This window comes from Oenanthe melanoleuca, chromosome 26 (genome assembly GCF_029582105.1).
Source record: "Oenanthe melanoleuca isolate GR-GAL-2019-014 chromosome 26, OMel1.0, whole genome shotgun sequence".
Taxonomy (NCBI): Eukaryota; Metazoa; Chordata; class Aves; order Passeriformes; family Muscicapidae; genus Oenanthe; species Oenanthe melanoleuca.
This window is the reverse complement of record NC_079359.1, coordinates 1057682-1080609: the sequence shown is the minus strand read 5'-3', so window position 1 is coordinate 1080609 and position 22928 is coordinate 1057682. Positions and strand designations below refer to the sequence as shown.

The window sequence follows — 22928 nt, the reverse complement described above, 5'->3', positions numbered from 1 at the left end:
GGTTTTATACACGGTCATATCTGAGACTTGTCTGGGCTCCACTGCAACAGAATTGAAATTTATTCTTCTTGCTTTAATCCTCTCTCACGGTTCACTTTTTTTCTTTTTCTCTTTTTCATCCAAAAAAAAAAAAAAAAAAAAAAAGAAAAAAGAAAAAGAAAACCTACAAGATGAAGAAAAAATAATCCATGGAAAAAGTAACCAAAGGAAGTTTGTGGGCTGGTGTGAGTCATGGTCCAGACAGAAATATCAGAGGCCTCCAACACCTCAGTGTCTGAAATCTCGTATTTAATACTGGGAGAGCTTCAATCCTGCTGAGGTTAAGAGGGTTTAAGGCAGAAAATCAGAAAACACCAATGCCTGGGCTGGGCCCCTTGGCTTGGTTCCTCTGGCCATGGCACTCAAGAGATTTGTAATAAAAAATAAAGGTGTTAGTTTTGTGAAAACAGCAGCAGGGTGTTCCTTTTGTGAGCTTTCACTTGCAAAAAAAAGCACTTTAAATCTTCCACAGTGTTATCCACTCACTATTTATAAATGGCTGATAGGGAGAGATCTTCAGCTGAGGCTTTGATACAGTGATTAAAGCAGCCATGATAATTTGATTGATAGACTGACAGATAAATTGATAGAGCAAAGGCATTATCCATCCTGTGGAGCAAATTCTATCATTTCCTCTGTGACACATTTCTGAGCCTTATTCATCAAAAGCTTTCCTGATAACCACCAATCTCCTGTGAACCCACTCATGCAAACAGTTTGATGCCTGCCAAGCTAAAAGTTCATTTTTTGCAGGAACTTACCCCCTCCCTTGCTGAACAAACCTGTCCCCCAATATCCTTCTCAAAGGGCAGCCACTCTGAAAAAGGTTCATTTCCTACTGAGGGGCAGGAGATGCTGCTGCAGCAGCAGATAAGGATCTGAAAAATGAGCTGTTCAAAAGGAAATTGCAAAATAAGCCCCAAATCCAACTATCAGCAGCAGCAGAGATGGGTACAGCAGAGATGGAGGCGCTGATATCAGGTGGGTATCAGAAAATCTGATTTGAGACAGCAGCCAATGAGAGCCTGGCACCAGAAGTGCTTTTTTTGGGTGTCTCAGGGGATTTCTGTGAGCCTGCAGCCCCCAAGACTTCAACCCTTTCTCGAGAAAATGCTGAAACCAAGGAGCTGCTCCTCAGCCAGGCAGTGAGGGGTCAACCTGAGGCATCTGCTGGAGGTGGCTGGAAAGCTCCAGAATGCCCCAAATTGTTTTAATGCTACTCAAGCCAGGCCCAGCTCACCCACTGGAGCTCAGGATGGCACCAACACTGCCCAGGGGGATTCCCAGCCCAGCTTTTCTCCCCCTGTCCCACCCTCTGCTCCCACAGTGTGGATTTACCTGGGCTCAGAGCTTTCCACTCCTTCCCTTCCCCACGGCTCTGGGGCAGGGCAGGCAGCAGATTTGGGGCAATGCAGGCAGCAGATTTGGGAGCAGAGCAGGCAGCAGATTTGGGGCAGAGCAGGCAGCAGATTTGGGGCAATGCAGGCAGCAGATTTGGGGCAGAGCAGCAGGATTTGGGGCAATGCAGGCAGCAGGATTTGGGGGCAGGCAGAAGGATTTGGGGCGGGGCAGGGCAGGGAGCAGGATTTGGGAGCAGGCAGCAGATTTGGGGCAGAGCAGGCAGCAGGATTTGGGGGCAGGCAGAAGGATTTGGGGCGGGGCAGGGCAGGGAGCAGGATTTGGGGTAAATCAGGATTTGAGGTAAAGCAGGCAGCAGGATTTGGGATAGAGCAGGATTTGGGGCAGATAGAGCAGGCAGCAGGATTTGGGGTAAAGCAGGATTTGAGGTAAAGCAGGCAGCAGGATTTGGGGCAATGCAGGCAGCAGGATTTGGGGTAAAGCAGGCAGCAGGATTTGGGGCAGAGCAGCAGGATTTGGGATAAAGCAGGCAGGAGGATTTGGGAGCAGGCAGCAGGATTTGGGGCAATGCAGGCAGCAGGATTTGGGAGCAGAGCAGGCAGCAGATTTGGGGCAGGGCAGGCAACAGGATTTGGGAGCAGGCAGCAGATTTGGGATAAAGCAGGCAGCAGGATTTGGGGCAGAGCAGGCAGCAGGATTTGGGGCAGAGCAGGCAGCAGGATTTGGGGCTGCTCCAGCAGCAGGGTTCAGGGCTGTTCAGCAGGGCTCAGGTCTGTCCAGCAGCAGATCTCAGGGCTGTTCAGCAGGACTCAGGTCTGTCCAGCAGGACTCAGAGCTGCCCCAGCAGCAGAGTTCAGGTCTGTTCAGCAGCAGGGCTCAGTGCTGTGCAGGCAGCAGGATTTGGGGCTGCTCCAGCAGCAGGGATCAGGTCTGTCCAGCAGGGTTCAGGTCTGTCCAGCAGGGCTCAGATCTGTTCAGCAGGGCTCAGAGCTGCCCCAGCAGCAGGACTCAGGGCTGTCCAGCAGCAGATCTCAGGTCTGTTCAGCAGGATTTGGGGCTGCTCCAGCAGCAGGACTCAGGGCTGTTCAGCAGGGCTCAGGTCTGTTCAGCAGATCTCAGGGCTGTTCAGCAGATCTCAGAGCTGCCCCAGCAGCAGGGATCAGGGCTGTTCAGCAGGATTTGGGGCTGCCCCAGCAGATCTCAGAGCTGCCCCAGCAGCAGGGATCAGGGCTATTCAGCAGGATTTGGGGCTGCCCCAGCAGATCTCAGGGCTGCCCCAGCAGCGTGCCCAGCGGGTCCGGCAGCGCGGCGGTGCCGGATGCGGTCACGCTCTACACCCGGGTCAGAGGCACCGAGCACACGAGGTTTCATGACACCTCCCCTCTGTCAGTGGCCTTTTTTAAATAGATTGGGGTGTCTCTCTGCTGTTCTGCAGCTGTTTAGCTCCTGCACCCCTCCATCAGCTCCCAAAATTCGGCTGAGCTTCCTTGGGCCGAGGGTGCTGAGGGAGCTGTGCCCAGCCCAACTCAGCTGCCACCCAAACTTAACTCTGGGTTCTGCCAAGCAAACATTTTCCACAGGGATGAAGCATTTTACACCACCTGGCTCTGTGTCTGCTGGGTGGATGGGCCTCCTCTCTGGGAAATGTTTGGGGCACAGGCAGCAGCCTGGCAGATCCATCCTGAGAGCTCCCAGGAGGTTTGGGGAGAGCTGGGCTGCTGCTCCATAGGGACTGTGGGCTCTGGAGGTGCCCTGCAGCCTCATCCCTGGCAGAAAGGAACAACAAATTCCCTTTTTCTGCAAAGTTTCTGACTCGTGGAGACAGTGCCTGCTCGCCTTTGAACATCTCCACCAGCCCACAGCAATCCTGTGCCAGCGATAAAACATCCCAAGGTGTCCCCCTGGATTATCTAAAAGCAAAGAGAAGATCTCAAAAAGCATCACCTACCCCTGGAGCTGCATCACAGCTTCCCAAATTCATCCCTGGGGCTGCTCCCACCATCCCTCAGCTCCATCATCAGATGTTGGTCCTGCTCTCCTCGCAGCTGCCGAGTCCCAGGTAAATATTTTGGGGTTTATTTAACTGAAACTTGCTTGTTTGTTGATTTTTTTTCAGGTGAGTTTGCTGCTGCAGCTCTTTCAAGTGCTCAGTGGTGGATAAGCAGATTAACAGGTGGGAGAAGTGTCTGATAAAGGGAGGAAAAAAGGGTTTTTTAGCAAACTGCTGGGGCACGGTGTGAATCAGTCAGGGCAGTGGCTCCACCAGAGGAAATGTGTAAAAACGAACACAGATAACACATTTTTAGCCTGAGAACAGGTTTTTTAAAGGAGGAAAATACTTCACACAGAGCTGGTGAAAGTTGTTTTTTCCACCCAAGGGGCAAAACCTGTTTGTGGTGCAGCTGAGGGCAGGAGTGGCCTGGAGGGTGGGACCAGCTGGGGACAGCCCTGCCTGGCAGAGCCCATCCCTCCTCCACACTGCACATTCCAGGAGCTGCCTTTCCTCTCCTCAGTCTCCCAGAGCAGCAGAGTCTGGCCCTGCCAAGCTGGGGGACACCAAGGCTTGGAAATTAAGTAATTAATCTCTCTGCATTGCACACATCGAGGTACAGCTCAAATCAAAGCATTTTGGACCCAATTTTCTGTACAAATCCAGCCCAGCTGCTCCCAAAACATAGAAGGAAAAAAAAAAACAAACCCACTTTGTTCTACTTGAAATAAAAATTTTGAAGTGCCCCTAAGAGTTGAGCTTTTCAAATTGCATCTAAAATAACTCAGAAGTTGAAATAGATTTGCTTAGCTGCAAAAATTTCTAAATGAAAGGTCTGGCTTCATTATGACTTTCATCTTCCTATTTTAATGCTGAATCTGCTGCCAGGAGTTTGCAGATTATGATGATCCAATTGGGGAATCTTTTCCACAAATAAACTATTTCACTTAAAGTGTTTGGTGTGTCTGTGCTGCTGCTCACCCTCACGTTTATCTCCAAAACCCAGTGACCCTTCAGGCTGAGTTTTCTGATAGGATTTTCGGGTTATAAACCATGTCTGGAACAATCCATTTGCTGTTTTCAGCTGATCTGGCACTTGCTGCAGCTGCTTTTGTTTTAGGAAGTTTCTTTCTAATCCATGAATATGTGATTAGGACAAGGAGGGAGGCTGGTACATTAAAGGGGAAATAGAGAATAAATTTGTATAAAAGCCACTTGTTAAAAAAAAATATTTCAGCGTGGGGGAATGCAGGGAATTTTCATTTGTTTTGGAGAAGCAGCTGCATTTGCCATTGGCATCAACTGTGCTGTGCCCAATGTTTTCCTGCTCACATCGAGAAATATTTGATGGATTTTTTTTTTTAAAGCTTAATCTGCCCGCAGAGCTGGGGAGAAGAGGGGCCTGGCAGCATCTCCAGGGATGGGGACACAAGATCCTGGTGACAGCAGGACGTGACTCAGCTGTCCCCAGCCACCCTTTGTACCTGTGCCTCACAGAGGAGGACTTCAATTTCCTGGGCGAGGGCTTTAATTAGATAAAATTTAATTAGATAAAACAGGCTGGGCTGGGACAAACAAAAAATTGAATAGAATGGTGCTAAACCCTGTTAATCACATGAGTGGGGCTCAGAGAGCAAAGCTCCCCCTTTAGCACCCACCATTGGTTATTTTGTGGAAAATAAGGACAAAACTGCAGCAGCCCAGGCCGGGGAGATGGTGGCAGCAGGGACAGCCTCGCCTGCCCCCACTCCCTTCCCCCCACGTCTGAGGGCTTTATTTGTTCATCAGCATTTTCAGTTTGCACTCGCAGAGGCTTTAATGAGAGCACAAGAGTGGCAGGGCCGAGCCCATTGCAGAGCAGCGGGGCAGAGCTCCCGCGGGAGGGAAAGCCCAGGGTGCCCGGCGGCCCGTCAGCACTAATTAGTGTTTGCTCTTACAGTGAGATCGGGGTGATGGCACAAACACGGCCCTGCCCTGCCCCTGCAGCTGCGGTGGGCTGAGGGAGAAGGGAAATGGTCCCTCTAAAAGCAGTTTGGGGGGTTTCCACCAGTGCATGAGGAACTGGAGCTGGGGTGGGCACTGGAACAGGGTGGGCACTGGAGCTGGATGGGCACTGGTGCAGGATGGGCACTGGAACAGGGTGGGCACTGGAGATGGGATGGGCACTGGAGCAGGGATGTGCAATGGAGCTGGGATGGGCACTGGAGCAGGGGTGGGCACTGGAGATGGGATGGGCACTGGAGCAGGGATGGGCACTGGAGCAGGGATGTGCAATGGAGCTGGGATGGGCACTGGAACAGGGGTGGGCACTGGAACAGGGGTGGGCACTGGAGCAGGGATGGGCAATGGAGCAGGGTGGGCACTGGAGCTGGGATGGGCAATGGAGCTGGGATGGGCAATGGAGCTGGGGTGGGCACTGGAGATGGGATGGGCACTGGAACAGGGTGGGCACTGGAGATGGGATGGGCACTGGAGCTGGGATGGGCACTGGAGCTGGGATGGGCACTGGAACAGGGTGGGCACTGGAGCAGGGATGGGCACTGGAGCTGGATGGGCACTGGAACAGGGTGGGCACTGGTGCTGGGATGGGCGCTGGAGCTGGGATGGGCACTGGAGCTGGGATGGGCACTGGAGCTGGGGATGGGCACTGGAGCTGGGATGGGCACTGGAGCTGGGATGGGCACTGGAGCAGGGATGGGCACTGGAGCAGGGGTGGGCACTGGAGCAGGGTGGGCATTGGAGCAGGATGGGCACTGGTGCTGGGATGGGCACTGGTGCAGGGGTGGGCACTGGAGCTGGGATGGGCACTGGAGCTGGATGGGCACTGGAGCAGGGTGGGCATTGGAGCAGGATGGGCACTGGAGCTGGATGGGCACTGGTGCTGGGGTGGGCACTGGTGCTGGGATGGGCACTGGAGCTGGATGGGCACTGGAGCTGGGGTGGGCACTGGTGCTGGGATGGGCACTGGAGCTGGATGGGCACTGGAGCTGGATGGGCACTGATTCAGGGTGGGCACTGGTGCAGGGGTGGGCACTGGAGCAGGGATGGGCACTGGAGCAGGGATGGGCACTGGAGCTGGATGGGCACTGATTCAGGGTGGGCACTGGAGCTGGGATGGGCACTGGAGCAGGGATGGGCACTGGTGCAGGGGTGGGCACTGGAGTTGGGATGGGCACTGGAGCAGGGATGGGCACTGGTGCAGGGGTGGGCACTGGAGTTGGGATGGGCACTGGAGCTGGGGTGGGCACTGGAGCAGGGATGGGCACTGGTGCAGGGGTGGGCACTGGTGCTGGGGTGGGCACTGGAGCAGGGATGGGCACTGGAGCTGGATGGGCAATGGAGCTGGGATGGGCACTGGAGCAGGGATGGGGACTGGAGCTGGGATGGGCACTGGAGCTGGATGGGCAATGGAGCTGGGATGGGCACTGGAACAGGGATGGGCACTGGAGCAGGGATGGGCACTGGAGCTGGATGGGCAATGGAGCTGGGATGGGCACTGGTGCTGGGGTGGGCACTGGAGCAGGGATCGGCACTGGAGCTGGGATGGGCACTGGTGCTGGGGTGGGCACTGGAGCAGGGATGGGCACTGGTGCTGGGGTGGGCACTGGAGCAGGGGTGGGCACTGGTGCAGGGGTGGGCACTGGAGCTGGGATGGGCACTGGTGCAGGGGTGGGCACTGATTCAGGTGTGGGGACCCCATTCTGCTCCCTCTGCCCCAAAACCAGCCCAGCCCTGCCCTGCTGAGCTCCCCCAGCGCCGTCCTCACCCAGAAAAGCAAACGTGACCCCTCGGGCTGCCTGGGCCGAGGCCCGTGTGATTCAGGCGCTGCCTGAGGCCGCTGTTGACTCTGGCAGGGCCGATCTGGGGCTGGCTCCGCGCTATAAGAGCGGCACCGCGGCGCTGCCGGGCTCAGCCACCCTGCCACGCCATGCGGCGCCTGCTGCTCCTGGCCACGCTCTGCCTGGCCCTGGCCAGCGCCCTCAGGAGGTAAAGGGGGTCCCAGGGACTCATTGGCAGGGCTGGGAGGGATGGATGGATGGATGGAGGGATGGATGGAAGGATGGATGGATGGATGGATGGATGGATGGCAGAGCTCAGCCTGGGTGCCCTGCACGGGCTCTGGCACCACACTGGCATTTCTGGGCTCTCTATCTCTCTGGGCAGAGCCTGGCAGCAGCAGGAGGGGTGTGCCAAGGGGGCTGTGCAGGGAGGGAGGGCAGGGCAAACCAGCCTGGGTTCCTGTTGGCTCTGCTCACCCTGCCCAGCCCCAAGGTCCTTTCCCTCGGTGACACCGAGCTGCCTGCCCACGTCCTGAGGTTCTGCCCACGTCCTGAGGCTCTGCCCACGTCCTGTCACTGCCAGGGCCTGGATGCTTGCCCTGCCTTGATTTCCTGTCCCCTAAAACACATCAAGTGCCCCTCTTTTGCTGTGTCTCAGCTGGAAACTGTTGCTGTGGGGGGATGTGGGCGCTGGACCTTTATTCTGGCAGTGCTGGGACCCTCAGGGTGGGCACAGGGACTGCAGGACATGGGCAGCACCCATGGGAGTGACCCGGACCCTCAGGGTGGGCACAGGACACGGGCCAAACCCCCACGAGTGACCCGGACCCACCCGGACCCTCAGGGTGGGCACAGGACACGGGTAAAACACCCTCGAGTGACCTGGACCCTCGGGGTGGGCGCAGGACATTGGACAGTACCCACATGAGTGACCCGAACCCTCGGGGTGGGCACAGGACACGGGTCAAGCCCCCACGAGTGACCCGGACCCTCAGGGTGGGCACAGGACACGGGTCAAGCCCCCACGAGTGACCCGGACCCCTCTCCCCGCAGGGTGCCCCTCAGCCGGCGCCGCTCCCTGCGGAAGCTGCTGCGGGATCGGGGTCGGGACCGGGGGCAGCTCTGGAGAGCCCAGGCAGGGCTGGACACCAGCAGCGAGGCCTGCGCCGCCTTCCTGGAGACCAACGAGCCCCTCATCAACTACCTGGATGTGAGCAGGGAGATCAGAGCGAGGGGAGCACCCTCAGCGCTGCCCAAATCTCTCGCAAATCCCACCCGCTGTGCCCGGCCCTTTGTCCCCGGGAATGGGAGATGAGGACCAGGCAGGGCACATTCGCGGCAGGCACTGCCTTCCCCTCCCTCCCTGCTGTGCTCTGCCCACCCTCCTGCAGCCAGATTTACCCCAAAATTCAATTACACGCTGTTAGGAGCACCTGGAGATGGAGGGGGCTTCCCAGGAGAATCCCATTCCCCAGTTCCCCTGTCCCCAAAGCCCTGAGGGTCCCCTCAGCCCTGCCAGGAGAAGCAGAGCCCTTTCTTTACCCACCGTGCTGCTTTTTGTCCTCATTGTCCTCAGCTCCCGTTGCTGTTCCTTAAATATTTGTCTCCTCTATTCCACCTGGCACGGCGTGGCTGTGGCAGATCAAACACTGAGCCCCACCCGTGCCCTGCAGACCCCCCAGGCTCCTTTTGCTGAGATTTCTGGGTGTGCTGGTGGCTCATGGGCTCCCTGCCCCCCTCTTTGGCAGATGGAGTATTTTGGGCAGATCTCCATCGGGACCCCTCCCCAGAATTTCACCGTGGTGTTCGACACGGGCTCCTCCAACCTCTGGGTGCCTTCTGTCTACTGTGTCAGCAAAGCCTGTGGTGAGTGGGGACCCCTGGCCCCAAAGTGACCATGGGCCACCAGCCCCAAAGCCTTGGGGACCCTCCTGACAGAGGTGACAGAAATCCAGGGGTGCAAGCAGGGGATGAATGTGGATTTTTTGGGGCTGTCAGAGATCAGCCAGCCCCAGAGAGCCCAGGCTGCTGCTGTGGGACCAACCAGAGCATCCCCGAGCACCCCAGGGAATTGGGGAATGGGGCTGGATCCCACAGTGCCCGTGGGGCTGCTGCTGGCTGCATTTTGGGAGTCATTAAATGCTGTTAATCCTGCTCCTCCTTGCAGCCTTCATCACACTGAAATGGGAGAGGGTTTCTCAGCAGAGCCCCCATAACCGGGAGTTTTGCTGCACCATCATTTTGCCTCACTGGGGGCACCTGGCAGCTGTGGCTGTGCAATAAAATGCCATTTGTGGTGAGAGATGCCATCTCCCTCCCCAGCTGCACACACCAGGTTCCAGCCAACCCAGTCCAGCACCTATGAGGTGATAGGAACCCCCTTCTCCATCCAGTACGGCACCGGGAGCCTGACGGGGATCATCGGCTCTGACCAAGTGGCCGTGAGTGACCTCTGTGTCCCCTGCCCTGGACAATGTCCCAGGAGCTGCCCAGGGGCTCAGCACCCCACAGAGCCCCCTGCTCCCTGCAGGTCCAGGGGCTGAGCGTGAGCAACCAGCAGTTTGCAGAGAGCATCAGTGAGCCGGGAAAAGCCTTCCTGGACGCCGAGTTTGACGGGATCCTGGGGCTGGCCTATCCCTCCCTGGCCGTGGATGGGGTCACCCCTTTCTTTGACAACCTGATGGCCCAGAATCTGGTGGAGCTGCCCATTTTCTCTGTCTACATGAGCTCGTACGCACATGGCTTTGCTCTGGGGTGTTGCTCAGTCTGGCATTGCTTTAGGGGCTGCTGAAATACAGATATTTTACTGAGATAATGAAAAGGGTTTGGTAGCAGATTGAGCATCACAGACCTCTGGCCTTACAGCATTTGTGGGGAGTAAATCTGTGCTAAATGGACAAAAATCCCTCGTGTGTCCTCCTCCCTGCAGGAACCCCGAGTCCCCCCAGGGAGGAGAGCTGCTTTTTGGGGGATTTGACAGCTCCCGCTTCACGGGGACCCTGAACTGGGTGCCGGTGACCCAGCAGGGGTACTGGCAGATCCAGCTGGACAAGTGAGTGCTGCTGGGCAGGCAGGGAGGGCAGGGCTGGGCTGGCAGGGCAGGACAAGCCCCTGCTGCTCCTTGTCCCTCTTGCAGCATCCAGCTGGGTGGGACGGTGACGTTCTGCGCCGGCGGCTGCCAGGCCATCGTGGACACCGGCACGTCGCTCATCACCGGCCCCACCAAGGAGGCCAAAGAACTGCAGAACCTCATTGGGGCCGTGGCTGTGGATGGAGAGGTGAGAGCCAGGAGGGGACAAAGCCTTGGGGAGCCTTCCCTGCTGGAAGGGACCCCCCTGGGCAGCCCCTGAGCCCCCGGCTGTGTTCCAGTACGTCGTGGAGTGCAGCAGCCTCAGCGAGATGCCCGACCTGACCTTCACCATCAACGGGCTGCCCTACACGCTCAGCGCCCAGGCTTACATCCTCGTGGTATGGCTGTGGCTCCCTCAACCCCAAATCCCAGCTGCTCCAGGGCAGAGGTGGCCCAGCCCCATGCCAGGAGCTGGCAGTGTGTCCCCCGGGGTGACAAACCCCGCTGGTTTCTGCTCTGCCAGCATTCCTGGGTGTTTCCATGTGCACGAGGCTCTTGGTTTCATCCCTGCCTTTCCACTTCTCCTTCCCTAGGAGTACGGTGATGGCATGGAATTCTGCACCAGTGGCTTCCAGGGGAACGACATCCCCCCTCCCACAGGACCCCTCTGGATTTTGGGTGATGTTTTCATCCGTCAGTTCTACTCTGTCTTCGACCGTGGGAATAACAGGGTGGGGCTGGCCCCCGCTGTCCCTTAGGGCTGTGACATCTGTGGGGCAGGAGAGGAGCCTTGGCAGGGCAGTGGATGTCACCATGTCCTCCCCAGTGTCCCCAGGGGGATGGAGACACCCAGGGATGCACCTGAAGAAGTTTAGTCCACGCCAGGACACTGTGATGTGAAAATGTCTCGAGCAGCTCTGTGATCTGCTCTGCACATTCTCTGTTTTGGAATCCTGAGCCAATAAAAGCTTTAATAAACCCAAACTTCTCATGGTTCTGTCAGCAGCAGCCCAGCAAAAATCCTGCACATCTCAAAGGGGGGTTGAGTCCTCCTTGCCTGTGTCCTGCCCTCCTCCCTGGGTGATCCCTGGCACTGCCAGGGCTGCATTCCCAGCATGGCCGGAGCTTCCCTGGAATTCCCACAGGGCATTGCCCAGAGCAGAAATCCCTGGAGGTGGCTGTGAGCATCCTGTGGGCAGGCCAGGGGCTGAGGGAGCGCTGGGAATGCACCTTTCCTCAGGTAACAGCTGGTGCTGGTGAGCAAGAAGGTAACAGGAGACTGGGAAGACCCTGGGGCTCTTTGTGTGCCACAAAACTCCCGGTGATTTCCAAAGCATTTCACTTCGATTCCCTTGGGGAACTTACAGCAACAGCTGCTCGGTGGGTCCTTGAAGCCAAAAGGGCAAAGCAGCTGCTGAGCCCTGGGCTGGGCTGGTTCAAACTGTGGGGGGCTGCAGGGGCTACTGGCCATGGGGGTCCCCAGGAGCCACTGTGGCACCTGTGACTTGCTGACACAAGCGTGACAATGCAGGAGCAGCCGTGGCTCATGAGTGATGCACCCCGAGGCAGCCAGAAAGGGAAGCACAGAAAGGTTATTTTTATCCAGGCCTTTGCTCTGTTTTCCCCACTGGCCCTGAATTGAGGCCAGCAGTGCCAAGGCTGGCAGAGTGTCCATGTCCCAGCCCAGCTTGGTGGCTGCTCCATCCCTCCCAGGGCAGAGCAGCCTTCAGGGCTGGGGCTGGGAGCTCTGGAATATTCAGATCTGGTTGTAAACTCTGTGGCTGAGCCTTGTGGTTTGCAATAAAGGGAGATATCTGCCTTGCCCAGAGGCACTGATTGTGCTGCTGACCAGTGTGGGCTCGCTGACGTTTCCTGTGTTGACTTCACCCCTGCTGCAGTCCCAGATAAGGTGCTGGGGCAGTTGGACAAAGGTCTCCTGTCCCTCTTCCACCTTAACCCTTAGCACGCCAAGGTGCTGCTGAGCACAAGCCCAGGTGGGGCTGGGGGGGAGCATTGAGCTCCCCCAGCATGACAGGGGCCACCAGTGTCCCCAAAGAGCAGCTGGCAGTGAGAGCTGGCCTGGCCTGCAGCTGCCCAGGACTGCTCTGGGGCTGTGGTTTTGGGATCTCAGAGCCCTCCTGAGAGGTTCTGGCAGGGAGTTGCTCAAACAAATGCAATAAAGAAAAAATCCCAATAAAGAGCGACCCTGCTGCCCTCCAGGAGGCTGAACAACCCAGGGAACACTTGGATGCCCTTTGCTTCCTTCCCTTTCCCTCAGTCCCACAGCCCTGCAGGGCACAGCCCGTCCTCCCCTTGTCCCCACGAGCCTTTCCCCCAGCTGTGTCAGCCCCAGCCTGGCTTTTGTCACCTTCCTCACTGTCACAGGCCACAGAGCCCACGCCTTTTCCTCAGAATAGCTGACGTGGGGCAGCAGCAGGACGGGACTGAAGCTGTGGTCGCTGGAGCTGCTGGGAGATGCCTTGGCCATCACCTCCTCCCCAGCACTCTCCCACTGCCTTCACACAGGCACAACCTCAGCCCAGGGGCATTAGGAGAGCAGGAGCTTTGGGAAAACCCCTTTTCCAGTGAAATCAAACAAAAGCCAGAGCTGAGGCTGATGTACCCTGTGGGTACAGCCCCCCTGGCCAAAAGCAGAAGTGGCCCTGGGCACCAGCTGCACTTTGGGATTGACCACAAACCCCAGTGCCAGCAGCGTGGAGAGGCTTTGATCATCTGATAGGGTGAGCAATCCCCATCCCACCAGGGACACGCCAGAGGAACCAGGGCAGAAGTTGTTGTGGGGGCAGCTTGAACAATAAATTCTCTCTGCAAGAGCAAAGGTGAAGCAGGATGGTGGAAAAGGGCTGAAAACAGGGATTAGGAGAGAGCTGCCCCAGGGAAACCTCAGCCTTTTACCCACCACTGAGGCAGGTTCTCCAGCCTCAGCCCAGCTCCTCCCAGCACCTGCCCTCTGGGGGGAAAACCAGATTTTTCTGGCCAGACAGGTCCCAAAATTGCACCTGGAGAAGAGGGGGAGGAGGGTTTGTTCTGCTGAGTGAAGTGATCCTCCCTGAGATCCCATCAGGGTCTGCAAGGAGAAAAAAAATCTACAAAAATGCTGGAAGTAGAAAAGCAAAAGCAAAAGTCTTGGAGGCATCCCAAGACCTGGGCAGGGGGCACACCAGTAACAGATGAGGGACACCCCGCTCCCAGTGCAAAGCCCAGCTGCCCCAGAACGCTTGGCAGAGGCACGGGACCTGCCCCTGCACGTTGGGAGGCACAGCTCTGCCTGTGCAGCCGTGGCCAAGCAGGTTTTCCCACTCAAAGAACCCTGGGCACCCTCCTGGTGCTGGGATTGCAGCTGAGATCCCCAAATCCCATTTACTGATCGAACACATCCTTCTGCAGACGTCACCAGCTCTGTCCCCTCTCTTTGGGGTGTTTCTGGGGTGCCCGTGCTGCCTGTGGGGGCTGGGGGCTGCGGGGATGTGACACCGAGGGGCTGGAAATGCTCCCGATTCCCACCCGGCCCCTCTCCTGCCTGGAAAAGGAGACGAAGCCACGCAGAGCTCCTCAGAGGGATCCCAGCCCCTCCTCACCCGTCCCCAAATCCGTTTATCCCATCCCAGGGTATCAGGGCAAAGTCCGGGATGGCTCCGGGGATGCTGCCCACAGCCCGCCCGGCTTTTGTCCTCATCCCTCGATAATTCCCCAGCGGACACAGGGCCCCATGGAGGTGGCAGAAAGGAACCGAGCGGATTCTGAGCCAGAGGAGAGGCCAAAATGAAATCCCAAATTCCAGCAGCGGAGCCCCGGAACGGAGGGAAAATCCACGGACACCCCAGCGCCCGCCCGCGGCTCCCGCAGCCCCGGCGGGATCTCGGCCCCTTTGTGCTGATGTCACGGACGGGGCTCGCAGCCGCTTCCCCGGCAGGGCAGGGACCGGCCTCCCTCCCCCGGATCCTCCTCCCTCGCCTCTCCCCTCCCCGGGCCGCTGCACGGGCCCGGAGCCGCGGCCGCCCCGCCGGGGAGCGCTGCGCAGGTGAGCGCTGGGCAGGTGAGTGAGTCCCCCCGGGACAGCCCAGACCCGCGGAGCAACAGCGAGGGAAAACTCCATTTTGAGCTTCAAAACATCTGGCTTCCCCCAACCCAAAAAAAAAAAAAAAAAAAAAAAAAAAAGCTGGCGAGAGGGCTGGGAAGTTTGCGTGCGCCTGTGCCGAGGATGCTGCCCGCCGGGGGCAGGGGGGCCCGGAGCCACCGCTGGCAGCTCCCGCTGCTGTTCCACGCGGGAATGGCGCAGGGCTGGCCAGCGCATCGGGGAAAAATGCAGGGATGGGGCTGCCAGCGTTTCCATCCGTGCCTGGCCCGGCCGTGGATGAGGCTGCCCTGGGGATGAGGCTGCTGGAGCTGCTGGAGGATGCTGATGCCATCTGGGGAGGGGGTTTCAGGGATCCTGACCAGGCTCAGAGCATGTGGGGACACTGGGACATAATGGGGACACGTCCTGGGGGGAGATTTCGGGGTGATCCTGGGCGGGGATGCTTGAGGCACCAAGGAATTCCGCCCGGCTGGGGTCTTCTTCAATAAATTTAATTTTCGGCAGGACCCCAGGCGCGTGTGCCAGGCCTAGGGGGAGGGACTGCTCTGGAGAGGGGGTGGCAGCAGCAGGGAAGTGGCTCCCAGCAGCTTTGAATGGTGATGAACCGGCGAGTCCGGGCGTGCTCCGGCTGCTGGGGAGCGCGGCGCGGGCGGGACCTGGGCTGGATTTTTGGCATGGGGGGGATTTCTGTGCCCACCGTGCCTGGGACACGAGTGTTGGCATGGTGCTGTCACGGTGAGGACACAGTGGGAGGGCGGCAGCAGGGACAGGAGCGAGGGCTGTCGCAGAGCCATCCCCACATCCCGCAGGGCCCGTCCATGGATCCCAGCAAGAAGGTGGATCTGAAGATCATCATCATCGGAGCTCTGGGGTAAGGAGCTGGAGGGAGGGAAGTCCCCGAGCGTGCTGGGTGCCCCCTGCCCCTGCCGTGGGTGACCAGAGCCTCAGCAGTGCCCCTTTCCTCGTCCCCAGCGTGGGCAAGACCTCCCTGCTGCACCAGTACGTGCACAAGACGTTCTACGAGGATTACCGCACCACGCTGGGCGCCAGCATCCTCACCAAGGTCCTGGCCGTGGACAGCACCCCCCTGAAGCTGCAGGTGAGCTGGGAGAGCTGGCACTGCCCACCCCGGCCCCAGGGCACCGCCCCAGCCTGCTGTGCCCAAGTGACAACGGGGCTGGATGTGCAGAGCCCGATTTTCAGAGGTGATTTTCAGAGCCTGATTTTTCAGAGCTAATTTTGAGAACCCGATTTTCAAAGCTGATTTTGGGACCCAAATTTTCAGAGCCCGATTTTCAGAGACTGATTTTCAGAGCCTGATTTTCAGAGCCTGATTTTATGAGCCTGATTTTCAGAGCTGATTTTGAGACCCCGATTTTCAGAGACTGATTTTCAGAGCCTGACTTTTGAGCCTGATTTTATGAGCCTGATTTTCAGAGCTGATTTTGAGAACCCGATTTTCAGTGCTGATTTTCAGAGCTGATTTTGAGACCCCGGTTTTCAAAGCTGATTTTGGGACCCCGATTTTCAGAGACTGATTTTCAGAGCCTGATTTTCATAGCCTGATTTTGAGACTCCGATTTTCAGAGCTGATTTTCAGAGCTAATTTTGGGAGGCCGATTTTCAAAGCTGATTTTGAGACCCCGATTTTCAGAGCCTGATTTTCAGAGCTGGTTTTCAGAGTTAATTTTGGGAGACCGATTTTCAGTGCTGATTTTGGGAGCCCAATTTTCAGAGCCCGATTTTCTGAGCCCGATTTTCAGAGCCTGATTTTGAGACCCCGATTTTCAGAGCCTGATTTTCAGAGCTGGTTTTCAGAGCTAATTTTGAGAGAGTGATTTTCAAAGCTGATTTTGGGACCCCCATTTTCAGAGCCTGATTTTCAGAGGTAATTTTGGGAGGCCGATTTTCAAAGCTGATTTTGGGAGCCTGATTTTCAGAGCCCGATTTTCAGAGCCTGATTTTGAGACCCCGATTTTCAGAGCCTGATTTTCAGAGCTGGTTTTCAGAGCTAATTTTGAGAGAGTGATTTTCAAAGCTGATTTTGGGACCCCCATTTTCAGAGCCTGATTTTCAGAGGTAATTTTGGGAGGCCGATTTTCAAAGCTGATTTTGGGAGCCTGATTTTCAGAGCCCGATTTTGAGACCCCGATTTTCAGAGCTGATTTTCAGCACTGGAATCCCGCAGGGATTCTGGGGGCTCAGCACTCTCTGGGCTGCAGCACCCACCCTGCTCACGTTGTGTGTTCATCTGTGCCCCCTCTGCCGCAGATCTGGGACACGGGGGGACAGGAGCGGTTCCGGTCCATGGTCTCGACCTTCTACAAGGGCTCGGACGGCTGCATGCTCGCCTTCGACGTGACAGACAGGGAGTCCTTCGAGGCCCTGGACAACTGGAGAGATGATTTCCTGGACAAGGTCATTCCCAGGGAGCAGGATTTCCCCATGGTCGTGCTGGGGAACAAGATAGACCTCAGTGACCGGCAGGTAAGGGTGGAGGAGGGAGAGCAGCGCTGGAGTCACCATCCCCGCAGGGATTTAAAAGTTGTAAAGGTGTGGCACCTGGGGACATGGTTTAGTGCTGGGTTAATGGCTGGACTTGTGATCTTGAAGATCTTTTCCAACCTAAATAATTCCATTATGTTATTGTTGGGATGCTGTAGGGTCCAAAGGGCTTTTGAGGGCTGATTCTTAAACTCAGAACCAACTTTTTCCCTCTCCTCAAAAAACCAGAGCTCCAGGCAAGGAGCTGCCACCTCCCCCAGGACTCTTGGAGGGGATGAGCAACATCCTCCAGAGACTGTCCCCAGCAGAGGCAGGAATGCCGGCCTCAGGCACTGCCAGCTGTGTGAGGAGCGTCCCCTGTCGCATCCCTGAGCTGTGGCTCCATCCCCCACCCCACAGGTGCCCAAGGAAACGGCCTCAGCCTGGTGCAAGGAGAAGGACATCCCGTATTTCGAGGTCAGTGCCAAGAACGACATCAACGTGGCTGAGGCTTTCGAGACCCTGGCGAAGCAGGCGCTGAGCACGGTGAGCACCCTGCAGCTCCGAGCTGGGGGGCTGGGGAGGGAACGGGCTGTGCCGCAGATCCTCCCGCGGAGCAGCTCCTGCAGCAGCGGAGAGCCCGGGCAGTGAGAACGCGGCAGCGTCTGATCCTAAATTCCTTCTGGCACGGCGATGGGAGCGTGTGGCACCCGCAGCGCGCCAGCACTGTCCTCTAGCGGCCGTGCCACGGGACACTGGTGTCCCCAAGCCCTGCGCTGGGTGGCTTTTCCCTGCATTTTGCCTTTAATCACAGGTCAGGGCTGAGCCCCAGCGCTCCGCGGGGCCGCTCAGGCTCTGAGCTGCCGCCACTCATCCTTCCCCTTCTCCGCTTTTTTCCAGTACAAAGGGATTTTTGAGAGTTATTTAACCGACTCCATCAAGCTCACTCCCAACGACAAGCCCAAGCAGCCCAAGCAGAGCTGCTGCTGAGCCCGGAGCCGCTGGATGCCGATCCCACGGCCGGAGCCCTGCCCGGGGTCCGTGCCCGCTGCCCACCCCCGCCTGGCACGGGGCTGGCACGGGACTGGCACCGCTGGGCACACCAGGGGCTGCACATGCCGGGATCTGCTGCTTGCCACGGCTCTGCAGCTGCTCCCCCAGCCGCCCAGTGCCACCGAGCCCTGTCCCCTCGATCTGCTGCCCTGGCACCGAGCGGCGATGTCCCTGCGGTGACAGTGCCAGGCAGGCGGGCAGTGCCCCCGCTGGCACCGCGGGTGACCCTTCCCAGGGCACAGCCTGGTGGCCCCGCGGCTCTCAGGGTGGGGGTGGACTGGCCTGGGGGACGATTGGGGCTGGTGGCCTTGGCACAGGGCTCTCCTGGCACCAACCACTGTGGAGGCAACAATTCCGTGCCTCAGTTTCCCCTCTCTCACACATATCCCCCATCAAACACCTTCCCCCTCCCGCCTTCTGGGGAGGATTCTCAAAAAAGCACTTTGTCAGGGGTACTCCTTTTTTTGTTTTGTTTTGTTTTTAAAGGAAATTAAATATTTCATTTTTATTTATATCTATGTGTTGCAAAACGCTCCCCAGGTCCTACAGCAGGAAGGTGGGGTGGGGGCTCCAGATTTTCCTCCCTGAGCCTGTTCTGCTTCTCAGGGCTGGGGGACGCATTTTGGGTCTGGCTTATTTTTTTATTTTTTTTTCAGTGTAAATTTTGGTTCGGGGAGAGAGAGGAGGAGTGACGTGGGTGTGCAGAGGGGTGTGCAGAGGGGGTGTGGGGCCTGGCCGGGTTCGCTGTCGGCAGAGGGAGCCCGCTGGGAGCAGAGCCCGGCTCCGCTTCCCTTCCTGCATCCATCCAGCAGCCTGGAGCCACTGGGGCTGCGGCATCCCCTGCCCGGGATGGGCTCACATTCCCAGGGACCTCCTGCCCTCCGGCCAACCCCTCCAGACCGACTGCACAGAGCTGCCCTGGCACACCCGGAGCTGGGGACACCCTGGGGACAGCAGCCCTGGGTGGCAGCGGCAGGGCAGGGGATGGCGGCTCAGGGAGGTGAAACCGGAGCGAGGGCTGGGCACGGGGGGGCGTGGGGGCTGCAGAGCTGGGGCTGGAGCTGGGCTGGGGATGGGGATGGAGCTGGGGCTGGGGCTGGGGGGATGGGGCTGGGGATGGGGATGGACTGGGGCTGGGGATGGGGCTGGGGATGGGGCTGGGGATGGGGATGGGGATGGACTGGGGCTGGGGATGGGGCTGGTGCTGGGGATGGGGCTGGGGATGGGGATGGAGCTGGGGATGGGGATGGAGCTGGTGCTGGGGATGGGGCTGGGGCTGGGATGGGGCTGGGGATGGGGATGGAGCTGGTGCTGGGGATGGGGCTGGGGCTGGGATGGGGCTGGGGATGGGGATGGAGCTGGTGCTGGGGATGGAGCTGGGGCTGGGGATGGGATGGGGATGGGGCTGGGGCTGGGGCTGGGGCTGGGGCTGGGGCTGGGCCGGGGCCGGGGCCGGGGCAGGGGCTGGGGCCGGACCGCCCGTCCGCCGAGGAACGGAGAGTTCCCACCCTCGTCCTTACGCAACCTCCGCCTGTTTATTTGGGCACCGGGCCGGGGAGAGGATTTGTCCCTTCCTATTGGGACGAGAGGGGCATTAACTATTTCCTCCCCACCTTCTGCACGCCCTTTCCCCGCTCTGTGCCTGCCCGGAGCCCCCTCACACTCAGCATCCCCCAGCCCCATCCAGCACCTCGGGGCTCTTCAGACCCGGTGTGAGCTCTGTCCGTGCCAGCAGCGAGGCTGTTTCTCGTCTCACCCTTCCCCCAGCAGCTCCCAGCGCTGGCAAACAAAAACCTGATCTGTTTTACCCGGAAAGCAGCAGTTTGGACAGCCGGGGCTGAGCAGGTCACACAAATGCACTCAGAGGGATGAGTGTCCCCTGAGCCGGGGCAGCCTCTGGCACCAGCCCAGGGCTCCGTGGCTGCTGGAGCCTGTGAGAGGCAGGAGCTGGAGCTGGAGCAGGGGGAGCTCAGGGTCCACCTGACAGGGCCAGGCAGGACGGGCTGGGGTCACACCCTGAGCTGCACTCAGAGCCCTTGGCTCTCACACCGAGCAGGGCAGCACTCAGTGCACGCACAGAACATCGTTCCAGACACGGAATTGACTGAAGGACGCTGCAGCCTCGGGAGCTGCCGGGATGCCCAGAGCATCACCACCCGTGGGAATCCTGGCTGGCACACCTCGCAGATGTGCAGCACTGTGCTGCAGCCCTGCAGCTTTTCTTGTCCCTCCATCCCTCCTGGGCAGGGAGCCCTGCTGGCCAGGCAGCCCTGGGACAGGCAGGAGGGCAGGAGGGCAGCAGGGTGGCACAGGGACAGGCAGGAGGGCAGCAGGGTGGCACAGGACAGCCAGGAGGGCAGCAGGGTGGCACAGGGCAGGCAGGAGGGCAGCAGGGTGGCACAGGGACAGGCAGGAGGGCAGCAGGGTGGCACAGGGCAGGCAGGAGGGCAGCAGGGTGGCCCTGGGACAGGCAGGAGGGCAGCAGGGTGGCACAGGGACAGCACAGAGGGCAGCAGGGTGGCACAGGACAGGCAGGAGGGCAGCAGGGTGGCACAGGGACAGGCAGGAGGGCAGCAGGGTGGCACAGGACAGGCAGGAGGGCAGCAGGGTGGCACAGGGACAGCAGAGCAGCAGGGTGGCACAGGACAGGCAGGAGGGCAGCAGGGTGGCACAGGACAGGCAGGAGGGCATCAGGGTGGCACAGTGACAGGCAGGAGGGCAGCAGGGTGGCACAGGGACAGCAGAGCAGCAGGGTGGCACAGGGACAGGCAGGAGGGCAGCAGGGTGGCACAGGGACAGCAGAGCAGCAGGGTGGCACAGGGACAGGCAGGAGGGCAGCAGGGTGGCACAGGGACAGGCAGGAGGGCAGCAGGGTGGCACAGGGACAGGCAGGAGGGCAGGGTGGCACAGGGACAGCAGGGCAGCAGGGTGGCACAGGGACAGCAGAGCAGCAGGGTGGCACAGGGACAGCAGGGCAGCAGGGTGGCACAGGGACAGGCAGGAGGGCAGCAGGGTGGCACAGTGACAGGCAGGAGGGCAGCAGGGTGGCACAGGACAGGCAGGAGGGCAGCAGGGTGGCACAGGACAGGCAGGAGGGCAGGGTGGCACAGGGACAGGCAGGAGGGCAGCAGGGTGGCACAGGACAGGCAGGAGGGCAGCAGGGTGGCACAGGACAGGCAGGAGGGCAGCAGGGTGGCACAGTGACAGGCAGGAGGGCAGCAGGGTGGCACAGGACAGGCAGGAGGGCAGCAGGGTGGCACAGGACAGGCAGGAGGGCAGGGTGGCACAGGGGCAGCACAGAGGGCAGGGTGGCACAGGACCAGGCAGGAGGGCAGGGTGGCACGGGGCCAGCACAGAGGGCAGGGTGGCACAGGACAGGCAGGAGGGCAGCAGGGTGGCACAGGGCAGGCAGGAGGGCAGCAGGGTGGCACAGGACAGGCAGGAGGGCAGCAGGGTGGCACAGGACGGGCAGGAGGGCAGCAGGGTGGCACGGGGCCAGGCAGGATGCTGGCAGCAGCAGTAGCCAGAGGTGCAGACTGGTAACACTATCCTGCACCCGAAACCCGATAAAGGACAGGGGGAGGTTTGCAACACGTGGGATTAACAAGGTCAGCTCAAGATTTTCTCAGGGTGAAAATCAAAGGGGAAAATATTTGCCTTGTGTGACTCAGTGAGTTCCTGAGCAGCCACCTGAGTTCCTGAGCTCACCCAGGCCTGTGGCCACTGCTGAGGAACCAAAGCTGAGCCCTCCTGCCCACAGTGCCCTGTTTAATAACCAGAGACTTCCCAGCAGCTCTGCTGTCCCTACAGGTTTCCATTCACTCATTGAGATGACAAAAATCAGTAAAATCCCACCTGGTGCTGGTCACAAAACAGGGACCATCCCAACCCTCTTGCACAAGATCTGCCCTCAGTATGTGAGGAATTGGCACCTCACACTCACCCTAAATCCCTGATTCTCAGTTTGCCTCAGTGTTCTGAGGTTCAGTTACCCCTGAGAGCTCCTCACCACCCCTCAGCTCTGAAATTCCAGCCTGTTCTCTGTGTCACCTGGGGATCCAGCCCTGCTGAGCCCCAGCTGTCCCAGGGGTGGCAGGACAGGCTGGGTTTCCATCACAAATCCCCCGTGCAGGGCTGGCAGAGAGCTGCTCCTTCCTGAGACACATCCCAGGCATGGGCAGCAGTGCCCACGAATCATAGAATGGATAATTTAGGTTGGAAAACCCTCTGAGATCACCAAGCCCAAGCCCACCATGAAATCATATCCCTGAATGTTCACCTAGCCCAGGCTGTGGCACCTGGAGCTGGGTGGGATTAAATTCTCTTATTGAAATGTGACAATTTAAATATAGGCACCGGAAAATAACTTTCAAACTGCAAAAAGAATAAAATAACCTCCAACTTTTCCTGTTTGGAAGCAGAAGCCCCAATCACCTGGAGTTGGGGCTGAGAGTAATGCAGTGGCTTCAGCCACTTCAAAGGGACCTGATAAAGGCAGAGGTTCAAAGTTCCAGGTGACCTTCCCAAGGCGTCAGAGTGCAAAACAAAGCCCCAGCATCACGCAAATCCTTATCTGTGTCCCGTGGTGCCAGCGGGCCACAGGGCAGCAAACAGCCCTGGAGGTGTCAGCACAGGGCTCTGCAGCCTCCCTGTGCCACCAGGGCACTGCTGGTCCCTTCCCTGCTCAGGAGGGCTCAGGGTGGTGGCCTGGCCCTGCTGCTCTGGGATTTCTTCCCAAAAACTCTCTCCTGGTGACCCAAATCTCTGCTCTGCCTTTCCTCAGTCGCTGCCCCATCGTTCCACCCCCAGTCAGGGTGACACTGATGGTGTTGGTGTGGCTGTCCCCACCAAGGTGTGGCTGTCCCCAGAAGGGACACACAGTCAGCCCAGGTGTGAGGCACAGCCATCCCCTCACCCTCTGCTTTGCCACCCACCCAGCCACAGCAAATGTCGGTGCTTCTCTCCCCCCCCAGCCCTGTCCCCACCCCCAGGCGTGGCCAGCAGGATCTGGGGACACGGCAGGGCTGAGATCCAGCACGCAGAGAGGATTTATCA

At 58.8% G+C, this 22928-nt stretch overlaps 2 protein-coding genes across 5 annotated transcripts; both read left to right on the top strand.

Moving 5' to 3' along the window:
* The first annotated feature begins 7316 nt into the window (after window positions 1-7316).
* On the top strand, window positions 7317-11210 carry CTSE (cathepsin E). The gene is made up of 9 exons (XM_056511149.1): window positions 7317-7375; window positions 8221-8377; window positions 8916-9033; window positions 9490-9608; window positions 9698-9897; window positions 10097-10219; window positions 10304-10445; window positions 10537-10635; window positions 10831-11210. The coding sequence occupies exons 1-9, from the start codon at window positions 7317-7319 to the stop codon at window positions 10993-10995; spliced, it is 1182 nt and encodes a 393-aa protein (XP_056367124.1). The 3' UTR covers window positions 10996-11210.
* Window positions 11211-14036: 2826 nt separating this feature from the next.
* RAB7B (RAB7B, member RAS oncogene family) lies at window positions 14037-18387 on the top strand. 4 transcript variants are annotated; one of them, XM_056511158.1, is made up of 6 exons: window positions 14037-14279; window positions 15146-15207; window positions 15309-15435; window positions 16608-16823; window positions 17241-17366; window positions 17721-18387. In XM_056511158.1, exons 2-6 carry the CDS (start codon window positions 15155-15157, stop codon window positions 17808-17810), a joined length of 612 nt encoding a protein of 203 aa, XP_056367133.1. In that variant the 5' UTR covers window positions 14037-14279; window positions 15146-15154; the 3' UTR covers window positions 17811-18387. The 4 variants fall into 4 exon arrangements, with proteins under 4 accessions (XP_056367133.1, XP_056367134.1, XP_056367131.1 ...); XM_056511159.1 differs by having other exon boundaries at window positions 14166-14294; XM_056511156.1 differs by lacking the exon at window positions 14037-14279 and having other exon boundaries at window positions 14811-15207.
* Window positions 18388-22928: the final 4541 nt, after the last annotated feature.